This window comes from Lacerta agilis, chromosome 8 (assembly GCF_009819535.1).
Source record: "Lacerta agilis isolate rLacAgi1 chromosome 8, rLacAgi1.pri, whole genome shotgun sequence".
Lineage (NCBI taxonomy): Eukaryota > Metazoa > Chordata > Lepidosauria > Squamata > Lacertidae > Lacerta > Lacerta agilis.
In genome coordinates this window covers 20,857,400-20,883,685 of record NC_046319.1, presented here as the reverse complement: position 1 = coordinate 20,883,685, position 26,286 = coordinate 20,857,400, and the positions used below count along the sequence as shown (strand labels likewise).

Below are 26,286 nucleotides of genomic sequence, written 5' to 3'. Positions count from 1 at the left end.
CTCACAGACTTTGCCATACGTGCATTTATAAAAATCACACTTCCTTTTGTTTTTTTGTTTTGTTTTTCTGGGTTAAGGGAACATTCATATGGCAAAAGCTCACTGTAAACAGGAGGCTTTGCCCTTTAACTTCTCTTTCAAGTTCTCCTTTGAGAGCTTTCTGGAAGACACACATCTGGTCACTGACTCCCCTGCAACACAGGAAACCCAGCTAACTTGCTTGACATTTGCCGCTTTGCGAAGCCTGCTCTCTTCCCCTGCGCACTGGTTTCCTGCTTGTTCAGCCGAATTTTGGCAACTGGGGGCTGCGAGGGTGAAGACTTGCTTCTGTCGTAGAGTGCACATGGCCCAGACTTTTGGTGGCAGGGGAGAGAAGAGCTGAATGGAAGAGCTTCCCTGGTGTTAGGAACTGGGCAGAGGAGGAGGAATGGTGGAGACCGCCTCCCCAGCCTGACCCTTCCAGAGAAGAAAAAGACAGTTCAGAATTACAACAGGGGTTTGCGGGAGGTCACAGCTCAGAGGAAGATGAGGGGGAAAGTTGGGAAATAATGGGAGAGGAGGAGGAGGAGGAGGCAGAGCTGGAGCAGCTGGCTGACATGTTATCACTAGAAAGCATTCCAGACCCACCATCTCCCAGAACCCGGCAAACCTTAAAAGTAGGAGAGCAAAGAACTCAGAGACAGATGGCCCTAAGTGGCAACCGTAAAGGGGGTGTGTTTGTGTGTGTGTGTGTGTGTGTGTGTGTGTGTGTGTGTTGTTGTTGTTGTTGATAAGGAAGTAGAAGAAAAGGGTGGTGGAGATTTATTCGGGACAACACCACTATTCAAAGAGGCTGCATTCTCAAGCCTCTCTCTGTAAATATTGAATAGAAAGCAGGTGACAAGGACTTTTCCTTGTCTTATGCGTTCCTGGCAACCCGCTGTGGGGGGTTTGGTTCTTCTGCTGCCTGACACCTGGGCTTTCTTCATAGTGTACATGGAGAGGGCCAGTGGTGGCTGGTGCCCGCTGGGACAGACGGCAGGGAGATCAACAACTGCTGGAGCCAGAGGCAATGTCGGGAAGAGACAACTAACTGCACCTTTGCCTGCCTGCCGCTCCTCTTCCTCCCTCCTGCAAGGGCAACACTGAGATGGAGGAGGAGGAAGCCGACAGACAGGGCCACTTCCTGGACTGGCTGTAAGAAAGAACAGCAGTTGGGCTCAGAGGAGATCAAGACTGAGCTTGGTGGGGCCCCATTAGCCCTAGTGGACCAACTCCATCAACACACACCCTTTTCCGATTCAGATGCCCATGAGCTGGATGAATGCATCAGCTTAACGTTTAGGACTGACCGCGAACACATTACCTGGAGGGCACAAGCTGCAACATTTATGGATGGCTTCGTCATATTGCTCCGTGCTTGGATTGTGGCACTGGTTCTGATTCAGTGGGTTGTACGGTAGTGAGGACACCTGCAGAGATCAAGAGAGAAAATAGGTCTTGAGTGGAGAGAAAGCTTGAGTTTGCCCTTCAGTACGCTGAGCTTCTCAGGAAAGGGTGAGACACTGATTAGGGGCAAAGGAGCGAGGGATAGCAAATCCAGTCCTAGTTCACTCTTGGGCAGAACCAATGTGTGATCTGAGCAGACCAAGGTATAACTAGTATTTCAGCCACGGTGGTGTCATGGTGAATCTCGACACGCAGGAGTTCATCATGACAGCGTCCAGAGCCCAGGCAACTGGTTCCAACAACCTCAAAGCCAGGGTTTTTCAAAACTGGGTCTCTAGCTGTTTGGGGACTACAACTCCCATCACCCCCAGTTAGCAGGACCAGTGGTCAGTGATGATGGGAATTGTAGTCCGAACACAACCCAAGTTTGGGAAACCCTGCTCTAAGCTGAAAGCCAGGGGCTTTGATTTGGAGAAAAGTTGGAGTTCTCTCCAGACAACATTATACACAGGATTTCAGGGCCAACCATGCGGACGTGCTGGCAGATTAATGAGGGAGCTGATCTGTGCCGCCACTGACCAGGCGACCACAGCAGCATGGGAATGAAGTGGACTTGGGCTCTGGGGCAAACTCATCACTGGCGCCAAAGCCTCCTAATGTAGGAGTCAACATAGAAGGGGTCAATACAACGCCTTGAAATCAGTAACTCTGCTGAAAGGCATCCAAGTGCGCAGCTGTGTGGGGGAAAGAGTGACTCCACAGGCTGCTGTTTCTTATGGGCACAACAAGGCCACATAAAGGTACTCTGGAGTATCTTGTGCGTATGAGTTTCCTGCTGTTAAAAACGATGGTTTGGAAATAATTGACAGTGCAATATGCAGAGCAGAGGGCATGAGAAGAAGAGTTTCATTACATGCAGGGTGGATAAAAATAAATGGGTTTTTAAAAAAAAAAAATTTAAAAATTGGATTTTTAAAATTTAAATTGGATTTTTAAAATAAAATGCTTTTGGAGGAAAAAAATCTTTCTAAAGATAGTTTTCTATTTAAGTTACATTATAGTCCAAAGGCTATCCATCAGGAAATAAGGATTTGTTTTAAGTGTTTCATGTGTGCTAAAACTCAGTCTAAGGTGTTGTTTAACCACATCAGTTAACAAACATGGATACATATGCTATATAAAGTTATTGTTTGAGTTAAAAAAAATTGTTTAAATTGTTATTAAGGAAATGATTATTTTTCTCCTTCCAATAAAGTACAACAGAAAAGTTGTCCAAATATAAACAGTTAGCTTATTAAACCTCACAATAATTTCATAATTATCAGTCTATGTATGTCTAATAGTATAACCAAATCAGTAATTTTGGATATAACTGTAAAAAACTACTCTGAAAATTTATTATTCCAAAAATGAAACCTTCATCTCGTTGTAAATATTAAGATTGTAACCAGCAAGAATGAGTCTTTCTGTAAAAATAAATTAATAGGTAGTAATAATAATAATAATAATAATAATAATAATAATAATAATAATAATTTTTAATCAAATCCACCCTGATTACATGCCAGAGTGGCTTCTAACTGGTTGTCCCACCCACACCACCGCCAACACCAAAACACCTAGAAACCCAGCAGCTCAGTGGTAGAACTTCAGGTTCCAAGTTCAATCCCTGGTATCTCCAGGTAGGACTCCCTGTCTGAGACCTTAGAGAGCCAGTCAGGAGGCATTTCACAGAAAGGCGATGAACGCACTCCTGCTTATCTCTTGATTCCACCTTGGCTTGGAAGAAGGGCTGCAGCTTAGTAGCAGAGCACTGCTTTGCATGGAGAAATCCCAGGTTCAATCCCTGGCATCTCCAGTTGGCACTGTGGTCTAAACCACTGAGCCTCTTGGGCTTGCCGATCGGAAGGTTGGCGGTTCGAATCCCCGCAATGGGGTGAGCTCCTGTTGCTCTGTCCCAGCTCCTGCCAACCTAGCAGTTCGAAAGCATGCCAGTGCAAGTAGATAAATAGGTACCGCTGCGGTGGGAAGGTAAATGCTGTTTCCGTGCGCTCTGGTTTCCATCACAGTGTCCCATTGCACCAGAAGCGGTTTAGTCATGCTGGCCACATGACCCGGAAAGCTGTCTGTGGACAAACACCAGCTCCCTTGGCCTGAAAGCAAGATGAGCGCCACAACCCCATAGTTGCCTTTGACTGGACTTAACCATCTAGGGGTCTTTTACCTCTACCTTTACCTATCTCCAGGTAGAATTGGGAGAGAGAGACCCCTGTCTGAAATTCTAGTGTAGGCACTGCCAGTCAGTGTAGGCAATACTGAGGTAAATGAGCCACTGTTCTAACTTGGTACAAGCCAGCTTCCTGTATACCTATCTGGGCCAATTGCTACCCTAATAAACATGTGCAAACATAATCTGCAGGGAGATAATAAGAGAAATCAGAAGTAGGAACAAAAGGTGGAATGGGCCAATTTCAAGGGCAGCCTTCCTCCATGCTTTACTGTAAACCCCACAGTGACTTGACTAAGTTTGTTCTTTGGGAGCCAAGATAAACATCTGCTTCTCACTCTCACTGAAAGGGAAGTGTCATTTTAGTACACAGGGAAAATGTTTCAATTACTCCTCTGACAAGCGTTTAACAGCATTCAGAACTAAGAACTCTCTCTAAGTGGGCTATTGGCCAATAAAAAAAATAAGCTAGCAACAATCCAGTTACTTGTTTTCATTTTTTTTTAAAAAAAATGTGTTTAAGTTGGCACTTTGAGGAACAAGGAGCAAGACAAAAATACAGTTCTGGGTGTTAGCCCCCTCAAAAAAGAAAAAAAGAAAAAAAGGAAGGAATGATTGCGTGTCTGGTTTGCGCTGTTGCTGACTTTAGTTTAAGCTTGAAACCAGAAATAGTTTGGAGCAGAGGGGCTTGCTCTTGGTTCAAATAACTTATAAAGAATTGCAGGCAGAGCTGAGACAGCGCTGGCCACGTGAAACACTGCAATGCATTTAGGAAAGTTTTAACACCAGAGAGAATTTGAAAAAAAGAGGACAAACCTGAATTCCATTTGAGAAGAAGAATGGAAGCTGCAGTAGATCAGCCTAAGAACCTAAGAGCCTGCAGGATCAGGCCAATGGCCCATCTAGTCCAGCATACAGTTCTCAAAGTGGCCGGCCAGATGCCTGTGGGTAACCCACAAGCAGAACCCAAGCAGAAGAGCACCTGCCACTCCTGTGGTTTCCAGGAACTGGTGTTCAAAAGCAGAGCCATTACGGCCAGTGGCCATCAATAGGCCTTCTCCTCCATGAATGTGTCTGATCCTCTTTTAAGGACACTCACATTGGTGTCTATCACTGCCTCCTGTTCTGGAATTTCACTATGCTCTGTGTGCAGGACCGGTGCTAGGGCTTCTTGCGCCCTAGGCGGGACCACCTTCTGGCACCCCCCCCTCCCGCCAAAGCCTGCTTTAGCAGGAGGTGGGGGGGGTGGAGAGGCAAGCAGCACTTTCTCCACTGTAGCAGAGAAGCTGCTGCTCGCCCGTCCCACCACCCACCCCCCGCCAAAGCCTGCTTTAGCGGGAGGTGAGGGGTGGTGGAGAGGCAAGCAGCAGTTTCTCCGCTGTAGCAGAGAAGCTGCTGCTCGCCCGCCCTGCCGCCCACCCCCCGCCAAAGCCTGCTTTAGCGGGAGGTGAGGGGTGGTGTAGGGGGCAAGCAGCACCTCTCCGCTACAGCAGAGAAGCTGCTGCTAGCCCATCCAGCCCAAGCCTGGCCAGCGCCCCCTCCATTTTGGCGCCCTAGGCAATTGCCTAGTTCGCCTTAATGGATGCGCCAGCCCTGTCTGTGTGAAGTACTTTACTGTATACTGTCTTAAACCTTCCACCATTCAGTTTCATGGCAGAAGTCTGAGAAACCTGGGCAAAAAATGGAGCAATAGGCTAAGAGCCCACGGAGCGATTTAGTATGATGGTCCTACCACTTGGCTGCTTTCTAGGGGCAAAGGTGGTCTAAACCACTGAGCCTCTTGGGCTTGCAGATCAGAAGGTCAGCGGTTTGAATCCCCCTGCGCAATGGAATGAGCTCCTGTTGCTCTGTCCCGGCTCCTGCCAACCTAACAGTTTGAAAGCACACCAGTGCAAGTAGATAAATAGGTACAGCCACGGCAGGAAGGTAAACAGCATTTCCATGCGCCCCGGTTTCTATCACAGTGTTCCGTTGCACCAGAAGCAGTTTAGTCATGCTGCCCACCTGGCCCGGAAAATTGTCTGTGGACAAACGCCGGCTCCCTAGGCCTTAAAGCGAGATGAGCTTTGCAACCCCATAGTCACCTTTGACTGGACTTAACCATCCAGGGGTCTTTTACCTTTTTTTTTTTTTTTTTTACCTAGGAGCAATGTCGCCTACTGGTGTTCAAGCTGGTTGGAATATGAACATCTAAGGGGGTAATTTCACAGCAGGGAAGTGGAAGAAGTGTCATGGTTTGATCCTGGAGAAAAGAAGACTGAGAAGCCATCTTCAAATAGTTGAGTGGCTACCACATGGAGCAAGCTTGTTTTCTGCTGCTGCAGCAGGTAGGACCAAATCCAATGGATTTGGATTATAAGAAAAGAGACTTGGAACTGAACATTAGGAAGAACCTCTTGGTGGTAAGAGCTGTTCAACAGTGGCATGGAATACCTCGGAAGGTGGTGGACTATCCTTCCTTGGAGGTTTTTAAGCAGAGATTGGATGGCCATCTGTCAGTGATTCTTGAGGTGTGATTCCTGTATTAAAGGGAGTTGGATTTAATGACCCTTGAGTTACCTCTACAATGCTGCAATTCTAAATGTACACTGCAGAGGAGGCCTTAACTGGATACAACCTTTAAAAATGATTCCACATTAAAATAAAATAGTTCCAACAGAGATGCAAAGTGGGATGGAGATACCCACTTTCAAAGCCCTGTTGAAATTGATGGCGATTATATTAATTGATGATAACGATGACGAAAATTCACATTTCCTAACTGCATGGCTCAGCAGCTCCAACAAGCGTCACTCAGGAAAATGCGGCAAGCAATAGAAAAACCGCAAGCTTCGCAACTGCGAACAGACATTATTTCAGATATCGAAAACAGGGCAGCTTGGTGCGGGGGTGGGGGTGGGGGCAGGTAGCAAGGAAAGAGGTTTGCAGCCGCCTGAACTATTTTTAGGCCAATCTGTTTGTGGTTTGCACAGAGCACACAAGATCAAGGTCCCCTGCAAAATTAAAAGTCAAATTAAAAGTCAACTTCATTCAGCAGTGTAGCTTCTAATCGAGAAGCCTTCCATTCAAGAACAAAAAGATAAAGCAGACCGCATTAAATAAATGCATTTGAGTGATGTGGCTGAGGTTATCCAGAAAGTACTTATCTTCTGCGTGCTAGATAAACAGGGCCAAAAGGAAGATCACTGACACTACATAGAATCATGTCACAAGAATTAGAAGAAAGTTGGGCTTGGCCCAACGTTGAGCTACTGTCCCGTTTGTGGTGGAGCATCTCACGAGTGGTGGTTGGAATTCTTGCCAAGGTTACTAGTCTAATTGGAATAGCTCTGTTCCACATTCCTTATGTTCTTACTAAGTCAAGCTGCACACTCGGGATTACTCAATGCCTATTGATTATCCCTTCGTTATTAGGAGAGCCCTTACCATGCTTCCTAGCCTTGGGTTGCTTGGCAAGAACAAACCATTTTTTACCAGTTTTGATGAAACATTAAACTACAGCTGCCCCGTGCAGAAAGGGAGGATCACTGTGTGCAAAGGGAAAGGGGAGAATTTGAGTCCTTGAGATGCACTGATGTAACAGCAAACCATGGTTTGGCATTCTTGTCAGGATCAGCCCAGTACCTGAAACTAAATCTCTTCATCATGCCCATAAAGGTATCTCCTAGTATGAGTCGATGTCAACTCAAGGGGAAGTCACTTGTGGAGTGTGAAAGGTGGCAAGAAGCAAACTTTTTAAGTTTATGGTCCATGGTCTCTCCGGCCTTCAGGTGCGCCAAAAGTCTACTTGCCAAGGGCACAAGAGATTATAGAGGAGCAATGAGGGACAGTCTTGGAGTGTAATGTTCTGCTGCCAATCAGAAGGCGCGCTTTGGTTTTCAAACATTTTGAAAGTCGAATGGACTTCCAGAATGGGTTCCGTTCGACTTCCAATGTACGACTGTACGTAGTTGAATACTGCCCCAGTAAGAAACTCTGGTGAATTTTCACGATCACTTTTTTTTTTAAGAAACGAAACGAAATTGAAAACTGATGTAGAAATGTAGAGAATTCAGCTGAAGACTGGAAAATGTGACGAGTGGGGGGAACCAAAACTGACAGATTTGCTCATTCGCACACGTGAGACCAGCCCACCCTGTGTTCGTCAGTTGTGGTAGACCTCAAGGTCACAGAGGAAGGCGGAAGTTGAGCTAGCCCCCCTCTTCAGGTGAGAAGGTAACTCGAGAGGGGGAGAAGTGGTGACAGGCTGACTAACTCTGCCCACCCAGAACGCGTAATGGTAACAGCTAAAAGGGGGGGGGGTATGCTTAGATGGAGACAGGAAACAACAGAAAGAATAGCCATCCCGGCTGCATGACAAAACCACAGTGATGAAGCCACCCAGTTTCAGACATCAGAACCTGCAGCTGTAAGAAAGAAAGAAAGAAAGAAAGAAAGAAAGAAAGAAAGAAAGAAAGAAAGAAAGAAAAGAATATCTGAGGTCGCTGCGCACAGCAGCAAATTTTGCACATATGAAAAAGGGGAACGAAGTTCCGCTCCCCGCTCCCTCCGAAAAACATAAATGTCCATTGAGCGATACTAAGAAAGAAATACCAACCGAGTAACATTTTGCTCACAGAGAGGGGCAAGGAAGAAGCCCAGGGAACGCAGAGTGCATGATTCATTGTGAGACCACACTCTTGTGCAAGAACATCGCTGTCGCACCAAAAGGGGGGCTTTTGGATGCCCATCCTACACATGACCCAAATTTCACTTGTGTGGGGAAAGCCCATTCCAAAGGTCTGCTATGCCATGGTGGTTAACCTCAGGCTGGGGGAAAGAATGCCCCAACCCCACCCAGGACTCCCTATACAGCCCTTGGGACTCTCCCCAGGCCACACAACAGCCCTGATCAACACCCTCTTGCAATGCTGTGTTGAGGCCAATGGTGAGCCTGAGAAAGCATTGGGCAATTTCTCCTCCCCCCTGGAGAAGTACTCACTGCCACCCTCCCAAACCACCTGAACGTAGGCTGAATTTTGGGGGTGCACTTGGGGAAAGTTCTAACATCAGCACAAGTGGGCACTTGTGTCTTCCCCATTTCTGGTGGGCTCTGCAATGAGACAAGCAGACACCCAACTGGTGACTATTATAGATGGAGAGCAGCTCTTTGGGGTTTCAGCCAAGCCCGTTACCGTTATCAGACAAAGTTCCTGGTAGATGGCAATTGCGAGAACATTGGCCTCTTAGGAAAAAAACAGAACGTTCTTCCTTTGAGGTATTTAAGCAGAAGTTGGATGGCCAACTGCCCGCTATTTGCCAGCTGTGATTCCTGCATTGCAGGGAGTTGGACTAGATGACCCTCGGGGCCCCTTCCACCTCTACAATTCGAAGTTGTAAACTACACCTCTGCCCTGACAGCTGCTGTATGAAAACTTGGGAGGTGTAGGTAGCATCACTCCCTATACCCTTTAAAATGTGTTTAGGGAAGTGGAGTTATTGGTTTGTTCTTGTTTTTATTTTATTTTTATCTTCTATTTTTATGTTGTGAACTGCCCTGAGGTCTATGGATCTGTGGGTGGTATACAGATTATATAAATACCCTGGAGAGCATCTGCCAGTAAGCACTGCCAGTTCTGGGCTGGGTGGGCTGCTTGTCTGACTCGGTATAAATCAGCCCTTTCTCCAGAAACACAAGGGGTAGAATCTTACTTCATGTTTAAAACAAAGACCGTAGCTTGGTGGTAGAGCAACTGCTCTGCATGCGGAAAGCCCCGGGTTCAATCCCCAAAGGGGTGGGAGAAGCTCCTGTTTGAATCCCGAGGAGAGCAGCTGCCAGTCAGTGTAGACAACACTGAGCTACATGGACCAATGGGCACAGGGCAGTTTCCAATATTATCTTTATCGACCTTCTAAAAAACAAAACAAAAACGCTGTTCTCTCCTTGGCTTGAGCAGATGCCTGTTTGATACCTGGCACAGCTGTCTGTGGCTTTCTTCATTCTGGGGCGATGACTCACCGCAAGGCGCTGTTATTTCCTAACTGTTACGTTAGCCCTTTCCAAAACACAGCGATACAGTTAACGTGAGAGTCACACTTCGGAGATGGATTTGAGTCACGCTTCCTGTAATTCGCCTATTTGCGATACCCCCCCCCCCCCCTTGTGCAAACCATGAGTGTAGGTGTTAAGGAGGTAGCAAGCTCAGCATGGAAAAATTACAGCACAACTATTTGCACTGATATCCTCAGCTTGCCTCCAAGGAGCTCAAGGTAGCATGCATGCTTCCTTCCATTTTTTTTCGCCCTTACAACAACCCTGCGAGGCAGGTCTGCGCTGAAAGGCATTGAGTAGCTCAATGATAATTTGGATCGGGGTCTCCCCAGTACTAATCTAAAGCTCTAACTAGCTCACAAAGGTGTGTACTGCCAAAGAAAGCAAATTGTATAAGACTAGGGGCTACCGCTCCTGCTAATGTTGCTCGCCAGACCCACGTGTCCCCTCCCCAAACCCTGCTTTATCTGAACCTCTGCCATCGTTTAAAAATACAATTTTAACATTCTCTTTTGCTCCCTCCCTTCATGCAGGTCCAGGATTGCAATGAGGTACTACAAATCCTCCAGTGCGGGCTGCGTGACAACAGCCTTGTGTTTTTATGTATATAGGAAGAAAAAGGGAACGATTCAACTAATGAAGGGGTATTGCAGTGGGAATACTTTGGCAGCTGAAGGTCCCACACTCATGGGGCACAGAGAGCAGAGGTGTGCTCTTAAGAAGTGCACTGCAAAGGAATGCATATGCTAAGCTGTTTGTAGCTCAGTGGTTAGAGCAGATGCACTGCATATAGAAGCTCCCGGGTTCAATCCCAGCACCTCTAGGTAGGAAGCCTCCACAATCCCAGGGTCCCAGTCTGGACCAGGCTCCTAACCTTGCTCTGAGAAGCAAAAACAAATAATAAAACTCTGTGCTTCAGGGCACAGATTTTCGGACACTCCCAAATGGCCTACTTAGCGAACGTTCCTCCTGACATGTTTGCAGGGAAGCGAGGTGATGTTGCTTCAAAGCAAGCATTTCACCGTCACTTTCCTTCCTGCAAAAAGTCTGTCCGTTTGGGGTAGCATCTTTGTTTGGGGAGACCTCCAGAGCAGCTTTAATGGCGAAGCCTGAATTTTCCGCCAAGTGATGAAATCGCACCTGAAAACAGCCACCTACTGGATTAGCACCCCCTGCATAGCCTCAGTGAGGCAGTTGCCTCAGGTGGCAGGCTGGGGACAGCTGAGAGGGGTTTCTGCTCCTCTCTGGCTTCCTTCCCCCCCCCTCTGCTGCCTTCAGTGGGCTCTTCCCTGGGCTGCCTCCAGTTGCCTAGGGCAGCAAGGGAGCAGAAGGTGGCTGGCCGGGAATGTTTGGAGGCAGAAGAGGTGCCAGAAGTGCCATTTCTGAAGTTTCAACGCGGTGGTGGGGGGTGGGGTGAGGTGGGGTGGGGAAGTGGGAAAGAATTGTATTCATGTTTGCTGTATTTATGTTTTTTGTGTTGTTGTTTGTTTCCCTTTTTGTATTTTCCTGTAATTATCAATAAAATTTATTTTAAAAAACAACAACAGAAGTGCCATTTCTGGTTCGGCCTCAAACAGCAAAAATGTACTGTATTAGGAAATAAAATAGGAAGGGAGTTTGTTCTTTTCCAACTCCTTCCAAGTATCTGCTTCACTCAGATAAGATTTGGGCAGGGAGGCAGCTGTTAATTAAACATTTTGTTCAGGAATTGGCGCGGGATTGCCAGTTGTCCCTATGGGAATGTTGAGCAGGCAGTTTCCCTTGGAAGCTCTAGGAGGAAATTGTTGCTCAGATGGGGGCCGGGGGGGGGGGGGGCGGAGAGAGAGAAGACGTACCATAGAATCAAAGAGCTGGAAGGGACCCATCGAGTCCAATCCCCTGCAATGCAGGAATCGCAGCTAAAGAAACCATTAGAATAGACAGGTGCATGTTTGAGGAGCTGCCTTAGCCATACAGGGAAACCAAAATGTTCAAAGGGATTGAGTGACTCCCAGATGAAGGTAGAATCACAGAATTGTAGAGTTGGCTGTATTGTTTTTTTGGTTTTTTTAAAATGGATTCTCCAGGGTCATAAAAGGACACAACCTCTGGCCATTAACTACCTAAGGATGATGGCCTAGGATCAGGAGTGTGGAATTTTTTGGACTCTGGGGGCCAAATCTTTATCTGGCCCCCATCCAATGCATGGGATTCCCAAGTGCCTGATAGCCAGCTGACTGTCAGGGTCTTGGGAACCGCAGAGCAAAGGGCACCGCACAGTCTTACATAACCTGGCAATTTTCCACATGTTGCCGGATCTCAGCTCCCATCATCCCTGACAATTGGCCATGCTATCTTGGGATGATGGGAATTGGAGTCCAAAACTCTCGGAGGGCACAAGCCAGGTTGGAGGAAATGTGTACTACACATTCATAGTGTTTAAATAAAATGTACTAGTTGGCTGTATTGTTCAGGGCTTTTAAAATTTTAACAAAAGGCAAGTAAGAGATGGCACGGCAGAGGTTTTTTAAAATTATGTGTGGCATAGAGAAAGTTGCTAGAATAATAATAATAATAATAATAATAATAATAATAATAATAATTTATTTATTTATTTATTTATTTATTTATTTATTTATTTATTTATTTATACCCCACCCGTTTGGCTGGGTTTCCCCTTCTTAAGCTTTCTCCTTCTTAAGCAGCACTAGAACTCATTCAAATGAAGCTGAATGTTGGGAGATCTAGGACAGATAAAAGAAAGGACTTTTACACGCAGCGCATTGTTAGAACTATGGAACTCACTCCCACAGGAGGCAGAGATGGGTGGCTTTAAAAGAGGGCTAGGAAAATTCATGGAGGGTCAGGCTATCGCCGGCTACTAGCAACGATGGCGACGCTTTGCCTCCGCAGCTGGAAGCAGCAAATGCTTCTGGATACCAGTTGCTGGAAGCTGCAGGAGGAGAAAGTGTTCTTGTGCTCGGGTCCTGCTTGCAGGTTTCCCAGAGGCCCCTGGTTGGGCATTTTGAGAACGGATGCAGGACTGGATTGGCCATGGACCTGATTGTATTTTCTTGTGCTAGATTCCATCAGACCATTGGTCCATCTAGCTCAGTATTGTCTACACACATGTTCTTCAACCTTGGGTCATTTCCTATCATCCCTGACCATTGGGCAAAGCTAGCTGGGGCTGATGAGAGACAGAGTCCAACAAACATCTGGAAGGTCACCACTTCCCCATCCTCATGTCAAAGGATACAGATTCATCCTCAACTTAACCGTGATTTAATCCCAGCATTATTATTCTTGTCTCTGCCTCTTTACTTCCCCTTTTTTAGTTTAGAGATCTTGAGACGAGCAGCAACCAGCAGAGAGAGAATTAGTTGTCAAGAAGCAAGGTCAGCCTTGGCTCCCTCATCAATGAATAAGAGACACAGCTCAGCATCCAAGGTGACCTGTTGGCCAACAGCGATACCAATCTTCATCGCAACCTGCTTCCCGAACTTGTGTACATAGTTGCACCCCCACCACAAATGCCAATATGTTCCTCGTACCTTATAACCCTGTTCGTCTAGTGATCTCTCAAGGGTGGAAGGATGTGCCTTGTTATTCTATGGGAAAAGTCATGCTTGCTGCCATTTCTGGGGGGAAATCTGACTCATAAAATACATGCCGCCAGGGGTGAAATGGACCCCTCTGACTTTACTTCAGCTTAGGGGCTGTTTGTGATTAATATTACGAAACTATCTCATGGTTGGTACATTCCCACTAAATATGTGTTTATTTGGCAACATGCAAGAACATCTGGTACGTTCGGTAGAAATCCGAACCTTGTATTCCACTAAGTAATATATTTTACACCATTTGTTCTTCTTTTTAAGCCTCCTGTGATTATTATTTAATTGTCTTGTGATGTTATTCTTTCTGTTTTTATGACTGATAGGGTGAACCTACAGAATCAGCAGCTTGACACAATCATCCCTTTGGAACTTTCTTCTCTATACCTTTACGGAAAGGGCTGGTGGTGCTGTGATGTTTGTATTGAACCCATCTGATCTTTTATATGTACACATTGTACATGAAAATATACATGTGTGTATCTATTTTAATACTACTACCAATGTCCTGCCTTGTTAATAGCTGCCCATTATGGGTTACTTCTTCAAATCTGGGAACCCCCTTCTTTTCTCAGTTAATAAAATCTGCAACGAAAGGGGGAGATCTTTCTGTTCAGTGTGTCATAAAACAGGATGGAAACCTTTGCCTATATACATCCAGGGCTTTTTTCCCCAGCTGGATATCAGTTCCAGCAGCTCTCAAGTGGGCGCCATTGCCATTATAAGAGAACAAGGGAGGTGTTTGTGCTCCTCTTTTTCTAGAAAAACAACACTGTATACATCTATACCTTTGCTGCTCATGGCTAAACTAAGCTGAAGGTAAACATATGGAACAGATAAGAAGTTCAGAATAAACTAGCCAGTCAAGTATTTTCTATTTATGGTCTCCACCCCCAGCATATGAGTCTTCACTGTGTTTGAGTCATGCTTTCACTGTCTACCTCTGGCCTGTGCCCTGCCGCCATCACCTGCTGTTAATCAAGACTAAACTTTTGTTGTAATAATAGTAATAGTAGTAGTAGTAGTAGTAGTAATAATAATAATAATAATAATAATAATAATAATAATAATAATAATTTATTTGTGCCCCATCCATCTGACTGGGTTGCCCCAGCCACTCTGGGCAGCTTCTAGCATATATAAAAACATAGCAAAACCTTAAAAAGCTTCCCTGTACAGGGCTGCCTTCAGATGTCTCCTAAAAGATATATGATATATATATATATATATATATATATATATATATATCATATATCTCCTAAATATATCATATATCATATATCTCCTAAAAGATATATGATATATAAAACCTGTAAAAGATATATAATTACTCATCTCCCTGACATCTGATGGGAGGGCATTCCATAGGGTGGGCGCCATTACCGAGAAGGCCCTAAACTCAGGTAAAAGTCCTGGTTTCACCGAGTGATGCTGAACCCTACAAATTAAAAGGAAGGAGCTGCAATTATGACCGGAAGTCAAAATAAGAAAGATACTAGAAAGATGCTGTTCCCAGATCAGGCCTGAGGGTGCCTCCAGCCTGTCACTGTTTTGCAAGGATTCAAACGCATACCGAGAAATTTAGGTTGGGGCAATTAAAGTTGATTCAAGTGCTCTGTCACCCTGACACAGCAAATCCACTGTTTGAAAAAAAGGAACCAGACTTTTGCAGTTAAGAAAAAGGAAATGCATTGAAATGTGTGGGGTGGATGGATGTGTAATACAACAGTACTCAAAGCAAATGAGGAGGAATGTTCCTTGTCCCGCAAACTGCAAATTGAAACAAATGGTCGATAAAGACCAGACATAGTCTAAGCCTCGCATAAGGGTTTTTGCAAGCAAATTAGGATGAATGTTCAATAAACAGTAAATGCTCAGTCAAGTGAAGGAGGTCTGGGACTTCCCAATAAAATCCAGGCCCTTTCATGCACTACTTGCAAACGGGGTGTACTGTAATTATGAAGACTTTGCCCTGAACATTGCATGTGTAGCCTGTGGTTACTTGAAGAGGAAAAAGCAGCTCAGTCCTGCTCGCATGTAGAGTTTCTGTCGATGGTTGTGATGCATAATTATTTAGAACTGCAAAATCCCAAGCAGACGTCTCCAACAAGAGGAGTTCTAATGTAAATGCAATGCAAAGAAAGAGAGGGGGCATTGAGGGGGGGAAAAGAAATTGTAAATTCCCCAAACTTCCATGTATACCAGGCGGCCTTTACTGATTGTGCTTTCTCCAGGAAAAAAAGGGGTTGTGGTGAGCAGTAAATGTCAACTCGGTGCAAAGAAAAAAAACTTAAACGCAAGAGTCCATCCCACACAGACAAATGATTGACATGCGTCAAAAGAGCTGCATGACAGGTATAGGAAGAACAAAATCCAAGAACAAACTTAGTTGGTCTCTAAGGTGCTACTGGAAGGAATTTTTTATTTTGTTTTGTTTTGACTATGGCAGACCAACACGGCTACCTACCTGTAACAGGTATAGGAAGGGCAGTTTTGTGCTGGGAATTTTTAAGAAAGGGTTTGAAGTTTTATTTTTAGAAGGCATCATCTAAGTCCAGCATCCTGTTCTCACAGTGGCCAACCAGATGCCTAGGGATGTGGCAGTGGGTTCACTCTTAAGTATGTAGGACGTAGTTGGCTACAGCCCCATGCAGAGAAATTGTGCTATAGAAATAAATAAATTCAGGACACTTCCAGATTTGCTATTTTGCAAAAAAGAGATACAATCTCGCAGCAGTAAAATCAGGCAACAGAAATTGAAGTGAATTTGAGGCCCTTGTTCAACAAACCTGCTGCCTCTCCTATTTTTATTTTTTAGAAAATGACTTTTTTGCGGTAAGAAACATGCCAGGAAAATGTGCTGGAAAGTGTGGCGTAACAATTCCTCGGCGTGATGTCATCTAACCAGCCCACAAACAAATCAAAAGAAACTCTCGATAAACAGCCAACATCACCTAACCTCCTGAAAAGAAAACTTCGCCAACAAATCAGGGTGAGCTCTGAGCAAAGTGACAGCTGCCAGATGTGGCGGCCGTGAGCTTTAGGCTGCAATCCCATGCGCTCAACGGGACTTACTTCTGAGTAGGCACATAATAGGCTTGTGCTTGAAAATGGGATGAGATACATTCCTGGAGGACTCTCGACGGGTATCTGTTTGTTTTATTTACATCCCACCTTTCATTCAATGAGCCCAAAGTGCTGAGCACCATTCTCCCCCCCCTCCCTCCCACCTATCACCCATTTTATCCTCCTAACAACCCTGTGAAGTAGGCCAAGCCGAGAGGGTCGCAACTGGTCCACGGCCACAAAAATGTTTGAACCTGGAATACTCAGGTCCTAGCCAGACATTCTGCACCAGGGAGTCTAATGCTTATCTGCTCAGAACTCCCACTGGAAGAAGCTGAAACGTGGTCTGGATCCAACCACCCCTGTCCTGGTTTCCTCCAGATATTTTGGTCCTGGTGACTGCAAAGGCTGTTGCAACCCAAAGCAGAACCGAGTGCATCTTTCACAACAAAAGTGAAGACCGAGTGTCTTTGGGACTCGGAGACTTCTGTACCTCAGGTGAGCCTCGGGCGATTCTTCTTAAAATTGCAAAACTCTGCAGCAGCAGAATTGTCTATTGTATGAATTTGCTGAGCCCACCCACAAGGAATGCTCTTTTCCAATTTGTTGCCTCTGGAGAAGACTATAAATTAAAATGTGCCTGTGGCGTTTTCTTCAAACACACTTGTTGCAACAGGCTTTCTTCTTGAGGATATCAGAGTTTTGGTCGACCAGATCTTTGCATTTCATGGCTGCGGCGCAGTCAGCATTGAACAGAAATATCCGGTCAGCTCAAGTAGATATTTCAGAACAAACTGACTTGATAGAACACACAATGTCTGCACTTCAGTGTTGTGAAGCTGCATGTGACTGCTTGGGTATTACTGTGTATATTCTACTGCCCAAAGTCCAGTGGCATTTTCAAAGGCTTAGTCTTCGCAAAGTTTCTAAACCTTTGCATTACACAGTGTTTATTTAGTACCTGTATCGCCTCCTTTGTAATGCAAAGACTATACGAGCCGCTGTTAAATTTTATAGATAATCTGTATTTTCCATCAATCATTCCTCGCCCCACTGAATATCAAGAGATTCAAATATTTGTTGTTTTTTTAGGGTGGGGAGGCAAGTACCGGTAATCCTTCTGCCTCTGGGGATGGGACAGAGCAATATCCTGGGAGGGGGAGCAATATAGCAGCTTTCCCGTGAATGGAGATATATAGCCATAGGGACACACTGCTGCATGTACCTGTTGGACGTCTGCCTGTCTCATGGAGACATGGAACACCCTCCAGAGAACTTTAGGTGCTGAATCGAATGTGGGGCTGTGCTTTAAGGACACAATAAGGCATCTGTTAAGGGGGGGGGGGTTTGACAGTGGATGGAGTATATCTATTTAATTAAAAACAATACTTAACTGCTTAATGCTATTAAAAATAAACCCTAGGGAAACGCATAGTGAAAAGCAGGAATGGCTGGTACTGCCCGGGCACAAGCCTGGCAGGGGGAAGGGGGTGGACTTGAGGGGCTTTTCCTGGCTTTGGTTCTTGGGGGGTCCTAAGGACACGGTGGGGGGCAGACTTGGGGTGGGAGGGTGTCCGTGGACTGGGTTGTGGGGAGGGAGCTGGATAGGATAGTGGGGGGTCGCGCTTTGTGCTTCTAGAGGAAGAAGGGGGGGTTCTTGGTGGGGGTTGGGTGGGAGCCTGCCTCTGTGATTTGGTTGGGGGCTGAATGGGACGGGGCAGCTCTAAGGACACCGGGTGGGGGAACCTGGGGGCGACGACTCTGTCCTGGGGGTGGGAGAGCCCACGGAAGGGGCTGCCTCTCTTACCTTCAGGAGCCCCACCAGCTGCAGCGCCCCATAGAGGAGGAGCCCCGCGGAGCGACAGCGCGCCGACATCTCGCTCACTCGCAGCGGAAAACGAAAGAAGCGGCGGCTGCTGCCTCGGGCGGCCCAAGTCGAGGCGAGATCCAAAGGGGCGGGGAAGGGGCCGGCCCGGAGGAGGGCTGGGCACCGGAGCCAGCGCGGTCAGCTTACCGATTGGACCCAAGGAGGAGCCAAAGTAAGGGGATACACCGGGCGCCTCTGAGCATGTCCAGAGAGCGCTTCCTCGCAATCCCGAGGAGAGTTTTGTACAGTATACGCGAGCGCAGAGGTGTCGCTCTCGCGGAATAAGCGATCGCTAAGGAGTGGCGGTTCTCTGGACGTGCTCAGAGGCATCTCAGAGGCATTCTCCCCGGGCTGAAAACAGTGACATCTAAGCATGTGCAGAGAACTTCTGCCGCCATTGCTCCGTCCCAGCCCGCAGTGACCCTGGACACTCAGTGAGACGCTTGCTTCTGTCTTTAGAATTTTTTTTGGTCCTGAATCTGTTTTAGAATTGCGATATTTGATCGTGACAACAGTCGTGGCGCCTGTATACAACAGAGCTTGCTTGCTGGGGCGCCTGTTTATTTCCCCCGTGGCAATCCTGTTAGAAGTGTGACTCCACTTACTTGATAGAACTCTTTGGAGGTCACAGGTTCGATTCTCATATGCAATGTTCCTGCATTGCAGGGGGTTGGACTAGATGACCATTGGGTCCCTTCCATGTCTACCATTCTGTGATTCTATATGCGAAGCTTGGGGCTTTTGGCTAGTGAATCTGGCTGGAGAGCAGACTCTACCTGTTGCAGTCTCACACACGGAGATGATTGTATGTAGACTAAGAAAAATAACGAAGTAGCCTAGTTTATAGTAGGAAGTAACTCAGGTAGGGAAAAAAAGTTTATAGTTCTCTAACCTAACTACCTCATCTGGAGAAGACAAAAGGCAGCCTTCTTTGCTCCTTTGTTCTCAGAGGATAACTCCAACAACGTGAACTTCTGCTCTTGAGGTCCGATAGAGAGAAGAAGTACCGGTAAGTGTGAAGAGGAGGAAGTTGTAAACAGGATGCAACCTAAAATTTATCAGCCTAGTCAACAAAGAGAGAGATAGAGAGAGATAAGTCAGCATAGAGATAAAGGTTCAAGGATAGTCTGGGGCTCTAGGGTTCCTCATTCTGTCTTAACTCCGTGCAACCTCTCTTCTGTAAGCTGACTTGTACCTAAACTTCAAACAAATCCACTTACATTTCCCATCTATACCTTAGTTTCGTTTATATCAGGGACATAAAATGTAGCTTTGTTTTCTCTATTCGCATCAAAATGCAGCATTTCCAAGAAATAATATGATAGATCCAGGTTAGAATATGGATCGTCGTAGATATAAACTGTGCATGTAGCACCACTTTCTAAAACAATGGTGGAAACACAGTAAATGGGAAATCTAACATGCAGGAGAAAACTCTTCTTTCTGTGCCCCTAGGAGTGTTCTGATATATCTTCTTCTTAACCTCCTTCTGTTTACGGGTTTATAGATGAGCTGCAGTTACTCATATCCCCCACTGTTTATTTTATTTCCTATTTGTTCGCTTGATTTGCCTTGTCAATATTTTACACTTTCATGCATGTCTGTTTTGCTATCATTATGCTTTGTTGACATTTCATATCAGTAATAAAGGGAAAATTCATAGGTGGCAAGAGAAGTCTCTCTTATGAGAGCATCCAGCATTTCTGTTCAGCAGTCATCAGCTGAACTGCATTTTCTTAAGAAAATAAAGATTTTTTTTTTAATTAAAAAAAAGCGTGGCATTGAAAATAATGGCTGGAAAGCTCACCCTGCTCAGAGTAGACCCATTTAATTAACAGCCATGACTACCATAGGACCATTAATTTCAATGGGTTCAGTCTGAGTAGAATGTAGTTGGCCACAACCCAGTGTAATTAAGCAAGGCCACAATTCATCTGTGTTGCATTCAGAAGACCCAGGGTTCAGTTCCTAGCATCTCCAGGTAGGACAGGGAATACCCGCCACTTGAAACCCTGGAGAGCCTCTGCCAGTCAGTGTAGACAATACTGAGCAAGATAGACCAATGGTCTGACTCAGTATAAGTCAGTTTTTTATACTCCTATTTCTCATCCTTGTTTTGGTTTGAACGCTGAGCTAAGGCCTGTGGCCTGAAGGTACCTAATATCCGATAAGAGTCATATTGTTGCTCCATGTAGCTCAGTGTTGTGTACACTGGCAAGCAGTGGTACCTAATGGTTACAGGCAGGAGACTTTCCCTGCATACAAAGCACCTCTCCGTTCCCGTCAATGTATCGCACATCAACAAAATGTCTTTGGACAGGTGAACTGAACCTTGTAGTCTTGGCAGGATTTGGTGACACCCTCCTGTTGCTCGTTGGTGCAAAAGCAAATCCTCTGACGTGATGGAAACTGCGCAAGAAGACTCAGTTCATTCATTACGAGCTAACAAAATGTGTGGGTGGGTGCGGGGACACTGGAGCAAGGGTGGGCTTTCCCCCCAGCCTCAGGGCTGCATTCCTTCCTGGGCAATCTTCCAGGGGGTTATATGCCCATGTTGGTGGGTGGAGCCAGAGACAAAATTGGGCAACACAACGGATGTGACTCTTACACACTTAGTCATGCCAAAGTCAGAGCAACATGCTCACAGTCTGTCTGTCCTTCATCCAGGCAAGCAAGAGGCATTATCACAGTTCAGTGAGGCATTCAGGCCAGGTAAAAAGTAATCAAGGAGAGAGTGGAGCAGGGCCAGAGAAGGGTTATCTGGCAGGGGTCCTGGAGGGCTTCATTGTACAGAATCAGGCCATTTGTCCACCTTGTTTCTGGGACCTTCTCCGTGCAAAAGCACCTGCTCTACCACTGAGGTGTTAAAGATATCAGTTTAATACGCATTAAATGTTATGCTTGAGTGCATTGGATTTGAAATGCTATGCTGCAATGTTTGCATTAGGCATGGGAGGTTTCACTCTGGCAAATGCAGCGGAAAAGGCTGGATGTTTCCATTTCAGTCATTAGGCTAAGTGATGACTCATTTTTGGAAAACCAAGAGATCTTTAACAGCAGGAGATGAAACCCAACAAGTGCAGTGTCTTTAGTCACTGATGGAACCAGCAGTAACAGCAATAAGTTAAGCTCCACAATGACGATACAAGAAATTTGCTTAGGATCTCTTTCTGGAAGTAGAGAGAAGAAATTTTTATTGAACTGTTGTTGACATCTGTCTGTCTCGGGAGACGATGGAAGAATGCCCCTCTGGGGTTACTCTCAAACTGTTGGACAGTTACAGCGCCTGCTGTGGCTGTACAGACCTACAGTATATGGGAGAGGCTAGTTTTATTGCAGCTGAAGCAGATATAGGTGTCTGGTTTTGCTGTTACAGTTGCACGGTTGTGTTTCTTCTGTCTGTGCTCCTCCTAGTAGTCATTTCTTCTCTGGCCACTGCTGTGAATTCAATATTAGGGCCTTAAAAAAAGGCTGGACCACATTGCTTGCTTGTTTAACAGCAATGTGTTCCTTTGTATCTTGTAACATTTAATTGTAACTGTTTTAAAGACTGTTTGCAGTAAAGCTTTGTAACTCTTTCTTGGGGGTGGAGTGCATTCGTTTCTCAGGTGCATGGGCTCAGATGTGGCTGTTCAGGCCTTTCTCTTCATTCTATGGGCCTCTGCCTAGAAAAGCCCCCCTCCCAGTGGGCACGCCCCTCAGGCCCCCTCCCCTCCTCAAGCGCTTTTGCTTGGGTGAAATGTGTCTTTGAACTGTGATAATGCCCCAACATCTTGGTTTTTGCGAGGCTGGAATGTAGCTACTGTACTGTAAAAGGTAATAATCATACCCACTGCTCCACCCAGTTTTTCCTCTGTCCCTGCCCATCACTGGCCTTTGTCCTCAGGTGGCTGAAAGGAGTTCCTAAAATCTGTGGTCCATACCGGCTGGCAGCAGCTGCCCAGCATTTCAGACAGGTGGCTGGAACTGAAGCTTTTGTACGTTAAGCATCTGCTTGGCCCACTGAGCTGGGACCCTTCCCCCAATTTCCCCCGGTAAATAGTCAGGGGGACACCTAGAATATGAGACAGCAGCAGCAATTGCACGTGACTCCCAAGAATGTGAAGCTTTGCAGATCACTTCCCCATCACAGAAGGAAAAGTTGACTCAGCGAAGACAGGATTGGGAAGTGCAAATTGACTTTCTTCAGTTCTGCATTTCGGAAAGTTAAATGCAACCTTGTGCAACCATGAATTAGAATGCCTATAACAACACACCTTTTGGAGATCTTTTAAAAAAAGAAGGAGAAGGAGATTCAGGCGGAACTTGCTGGCAATTCTCTGAATGGCCTGTTTATAAAGTATTGCGAGGGAGAGTTAAGGAATGGAACAAGAAGCACTGAGGTCAAAGAGGCTGTAAAATGTTGCAGGGAAGAGAGAATTGAGGATGGAGTAGCCCAGACTAGAGGAGGGAAATTTTTCTAGCCTAAGGATCCCCCCCAACCCCAGGCAGCCTTCCAAGGGCCACATGCCGGGGTGGGGGGTGGGGGTGGAGGCAAAGGTGTTTTTTGTTTGCAACCACTGGCTGAAGTAATTAGAAATGACTCTAAAACAACAGGAGTCCAAATTAATCACACACACAATGCTGCATAGGAATGTTTGCTGGTGATACACTGATTTTATTGAATTAACAATGAAGAAAAGCAGGCGGTGCCTCTCATGCCAAGAATGAAGCAGAAGTTCTGGTCTTCAGAACAGTCTAAAGAAATCAGAAATGCTGTGCTTTAATTTAGATAGCAAAAATAAACAAAATAGACAACACGGGTATACCAAATCATGGCCGAGCCATGAAATATTTGGGTGTTGTAGAAAAACATAATTACAGACCATTTATTAAAAATAATAATTTAAAAGCTTTGCAAATATGGAGAGAAATAAATCCATCCTGGCTTGGGGGGGGGGACACCACTTCCATGGAAATGAATAGCATATGACATTTTAACTTACCTTTTCCGGCTGGTGCCTATTCCTATGGCAACTAAAACGCTCAAAAATTGGCAGAATTTTATTAATTTATTTAGTCATGATAGTAAAATAGCAAGATTAACCCCCCAATATAATGTATAAACTATCCCAAGATGTTCACAATGAACACTACTACAACAGATGTCTTGTGGTTCTGTTTTATGTTGATGTTTGTTAGGCAGCCCTGTTTAGGGAAGTTTTTAAACTGTGACTTTGTATTGTATTTTGGTATTTGTTGGAGGCCGCCCAGAGTGGCTGGGGAGACCCGGCCAGATGGGCGGGGTATAAACAATAAATTATTATTATTATTATTATTTGTATGTTCAGAAAAAAATATTTACAAAAAAAGCCCACCTGCACAGGAAGCTGAAACTAATCACTTACTTATAGATACTATAGATACTTACAGATATATCATTGTATGGATAATGTGGAAGAAATTATTGTAATTTTGAGGAGATACGTGATCTGACATGGTCAACTCTTCCTGTCTCTGGTTATGTTTTATTATTTTCTCTATCCTTTGTAAAAAGGTCTTTGATGTGTGGACTATTGGCACTAGTCAGTAAAAGCCTTTGATGTATGGCCTGGCTTTTTGTCTTTGAGCTGGTAGTTGAGCCTGTATCAGCCCTAACAGGACACAGTATCTGTAAAATATCTAGTTTTGGGGCATGTCAGTCAGAGGTTCAGCACAAACTGTTGGCCGCAGTGCTGTGCATCGAAAGCTACCTGGAGATCACTTTGCCACTTCTTCAGGGCTTCTCAGTAGCAGATCCAAGTGCTGCTTGGTAATGTACATTTTGCTTGCTTGTTGGAGATCCAGCATGGTGTAATGGTTAAGAGTGGTGGACTTGTAATCTGGTGAGCCGGGTTCGCGTCCCCGCTCCTCCACATGCAGCTGCTGGGTGACCTTGGGCTAGTCACACTTCTCTCTGAAGTCTCTCAGCCTCACTCATCTCACAGAGTGTTTGTTGTGGTGGAGGAAGGGAAAGGAGATGGTTAGCCGCTTTGAGACTCCTTAGTGATAAAGCGGGATATCAAATCCAAACTCCTCCCCCTCTTCCTCCTCCTCTTCTTCTTTTTCTTCTTCTTCTTCTTGGAATAAAATATGTAACCTTCTCACCCACTTGTGTCTGTATTGCTTCTGAATCTAATTTTAAAAGAACCATCTTGCATTTGGCAAAACAATCATTAAGGTGGTTTGCCATCCCCACTGCCCACTCCCTCCCAGTAGAGAATATCCTATTAGCTCATAGTGGCACTCACCAGAACAGAACAGATTAACAGAAGGATTCTGGGCATGTGAACTGGACCCTGTAATCACGGCAGGACCGACCAGGTTCTTGTTCATCATTGACGCAGGCAAAGCCTTGAGTAGTGTCATACCTGAATAACAGCGGGGGTGGGGATCACACTGTATGAAATTGCATGTTACAGGTGTTATTTTCCACATCTTAATTGTAGAGTCAGAAGGAACCCCGAGGATCATCTAGTCCAACCCTCTGCAGGGCAGGAATATGCAGCTGTCTCATACAGGGGGTCGAACCTGCAACCTTGGTATTATCAACACCACAGTCTAACCAGCTGAGCTATCCATGTTTAATTTAGTTACATTTTGGCTATGTAATAGGAGCCACACTCATCTCTGCACTTTGGGAAACAAAGAATTCATACATTGCAACATTAAAAACAACAACAACATAAAAACACTATTTAATCAGTAAAGCAAATAAAAACTAACACATTCCCTTCTGAGCAAAATTCCAGGAGTCATTTGATATTGGTAGGTGGGGGCCAGAAGAACAAGGGAACAGAGCAACTGAAGTCAATCTTCCCTTTGTGCAGTAGGATTTTTTTTACCTGCTGCATCTCCACCCAGACAAGCAAGAGGCATTATTAGAGTGCAAGGATACATCCCAACCAGCAGAAATATGCAAGGAGGGGTGTGAGCCACAAGCCACTGGCTTGATGGAGCAAGAGGCGAAACGAGTAGCACAATAGACAAGACTCTTGCCAACGGTGCAGAAGCCAGAGTCTTCTCCACACAAACACATTTCTTTAATTGTTGCTGTTGCTGTTCACTAATTACCTTCCACATATTCCCCAACATGATATGCAAAACACAATGTAAAAAAAAATGGTAAGAAACAGTTACAAAAACCATCAAAAGAAATAAGAGAATTCTAAATTGGATAAAATATCATTAGAAGGGGGAAAATATATTAAAAAATTATATGAAGTGCTATTAGAATGGGAAACAAAAGATGAACAGATAAAAGAAGTAATGATTAGATGGGCACAAGATTTGGGGAAAAACAATTATGTTAGAAAGATGGGAAAGATTATGGAAAAGGGATATGAATTTTACGCCAAATTATGATTTGAAGGAAAATATATTTAAAATGCAATATAGGTGGTATCTAACCCTGGAGAAGCTGGTGAAGATATAAAAGGTAGTAGTGATGTTTGTTGGAGGTGCCACAAAGACGTTGGAACATTCATACATAAATGGTGGCAATGTAAAGAAATCAAGAAATTTTGGGAAGAAATCTATAGAGAATTGAAAAAGATACTTAAATACTCCTTCAAGGAAGATCCAGAAATATTTTTTTATTAGGAATGTTAAATGATGAAATAAAAGAAAAATATAGATGTATAATGATGTATGCAACTGTAGCTGCTAGACTCCTAATCACGAAGAACTGGAAAAGCGATACAGTACCAAGAAAGGAAGATTGGCAAATTAAATTAATAACATATCAAAATCTGGCGAAAAAAACAGGATCATCTGATCAAAAAATAAATAAAGATTGGAAAGTGTTCAAAGAATATTTAGTAAATTTTGTAGAAAAAGCCGATCTTTTAGCAGACAGGTGAAGGGCTAAAAAAAAAAATCAAAAGGAAAAGAAGAAGTATAGATACAGGTATACAGGAGAACTAAGATATACAAACTGTAATTTAGAAAAGGCTGGAAGTTAACACAAGGTGGTGGGAGTGTGTGTGGGGGGGGGAGTGGGATCTGTTCGTATTTATGTTTTTTTTGTATTTATTTTCTTTGTATGTTGTTT

At 44.9% G+C, this 26,286-nt stretch overlaps 1 protein-coding gene across 1 annotated transcript in view; it reads right to left on the bottom strand.

Annotated features, from left to right (window-relative positions):
* Positions 1 to 18,284, bottom strand: part of LOC117050996 (tumor necrosis factor receptor superfamily member 1B-like) — a 35,449-nt gene extending 17,165 nt beyond the window's left edge. The window contains exons 1-2 of the mRNA XM_033156998.1: positions 18,156 to 18,284; positions 1,346 to 1,451 (exon numbers count right to left, since the gene is read on the bottom strand). Coding sequence (XP_033012889.1) covers positions 1,346 to 1,451; positions 18,156 to 18,224 — 175 coding nt within the window. The 5' untranslated portion in view covers positions 18,225 to 18,284. The remainder of the gene's footprint in view (positions 1 to 1,345; positions 1,452 to 18,155) is intronic.
* Between the last annotated feature and the right edge of the window lie 8,002 nt (positions 18,285 to 26,286).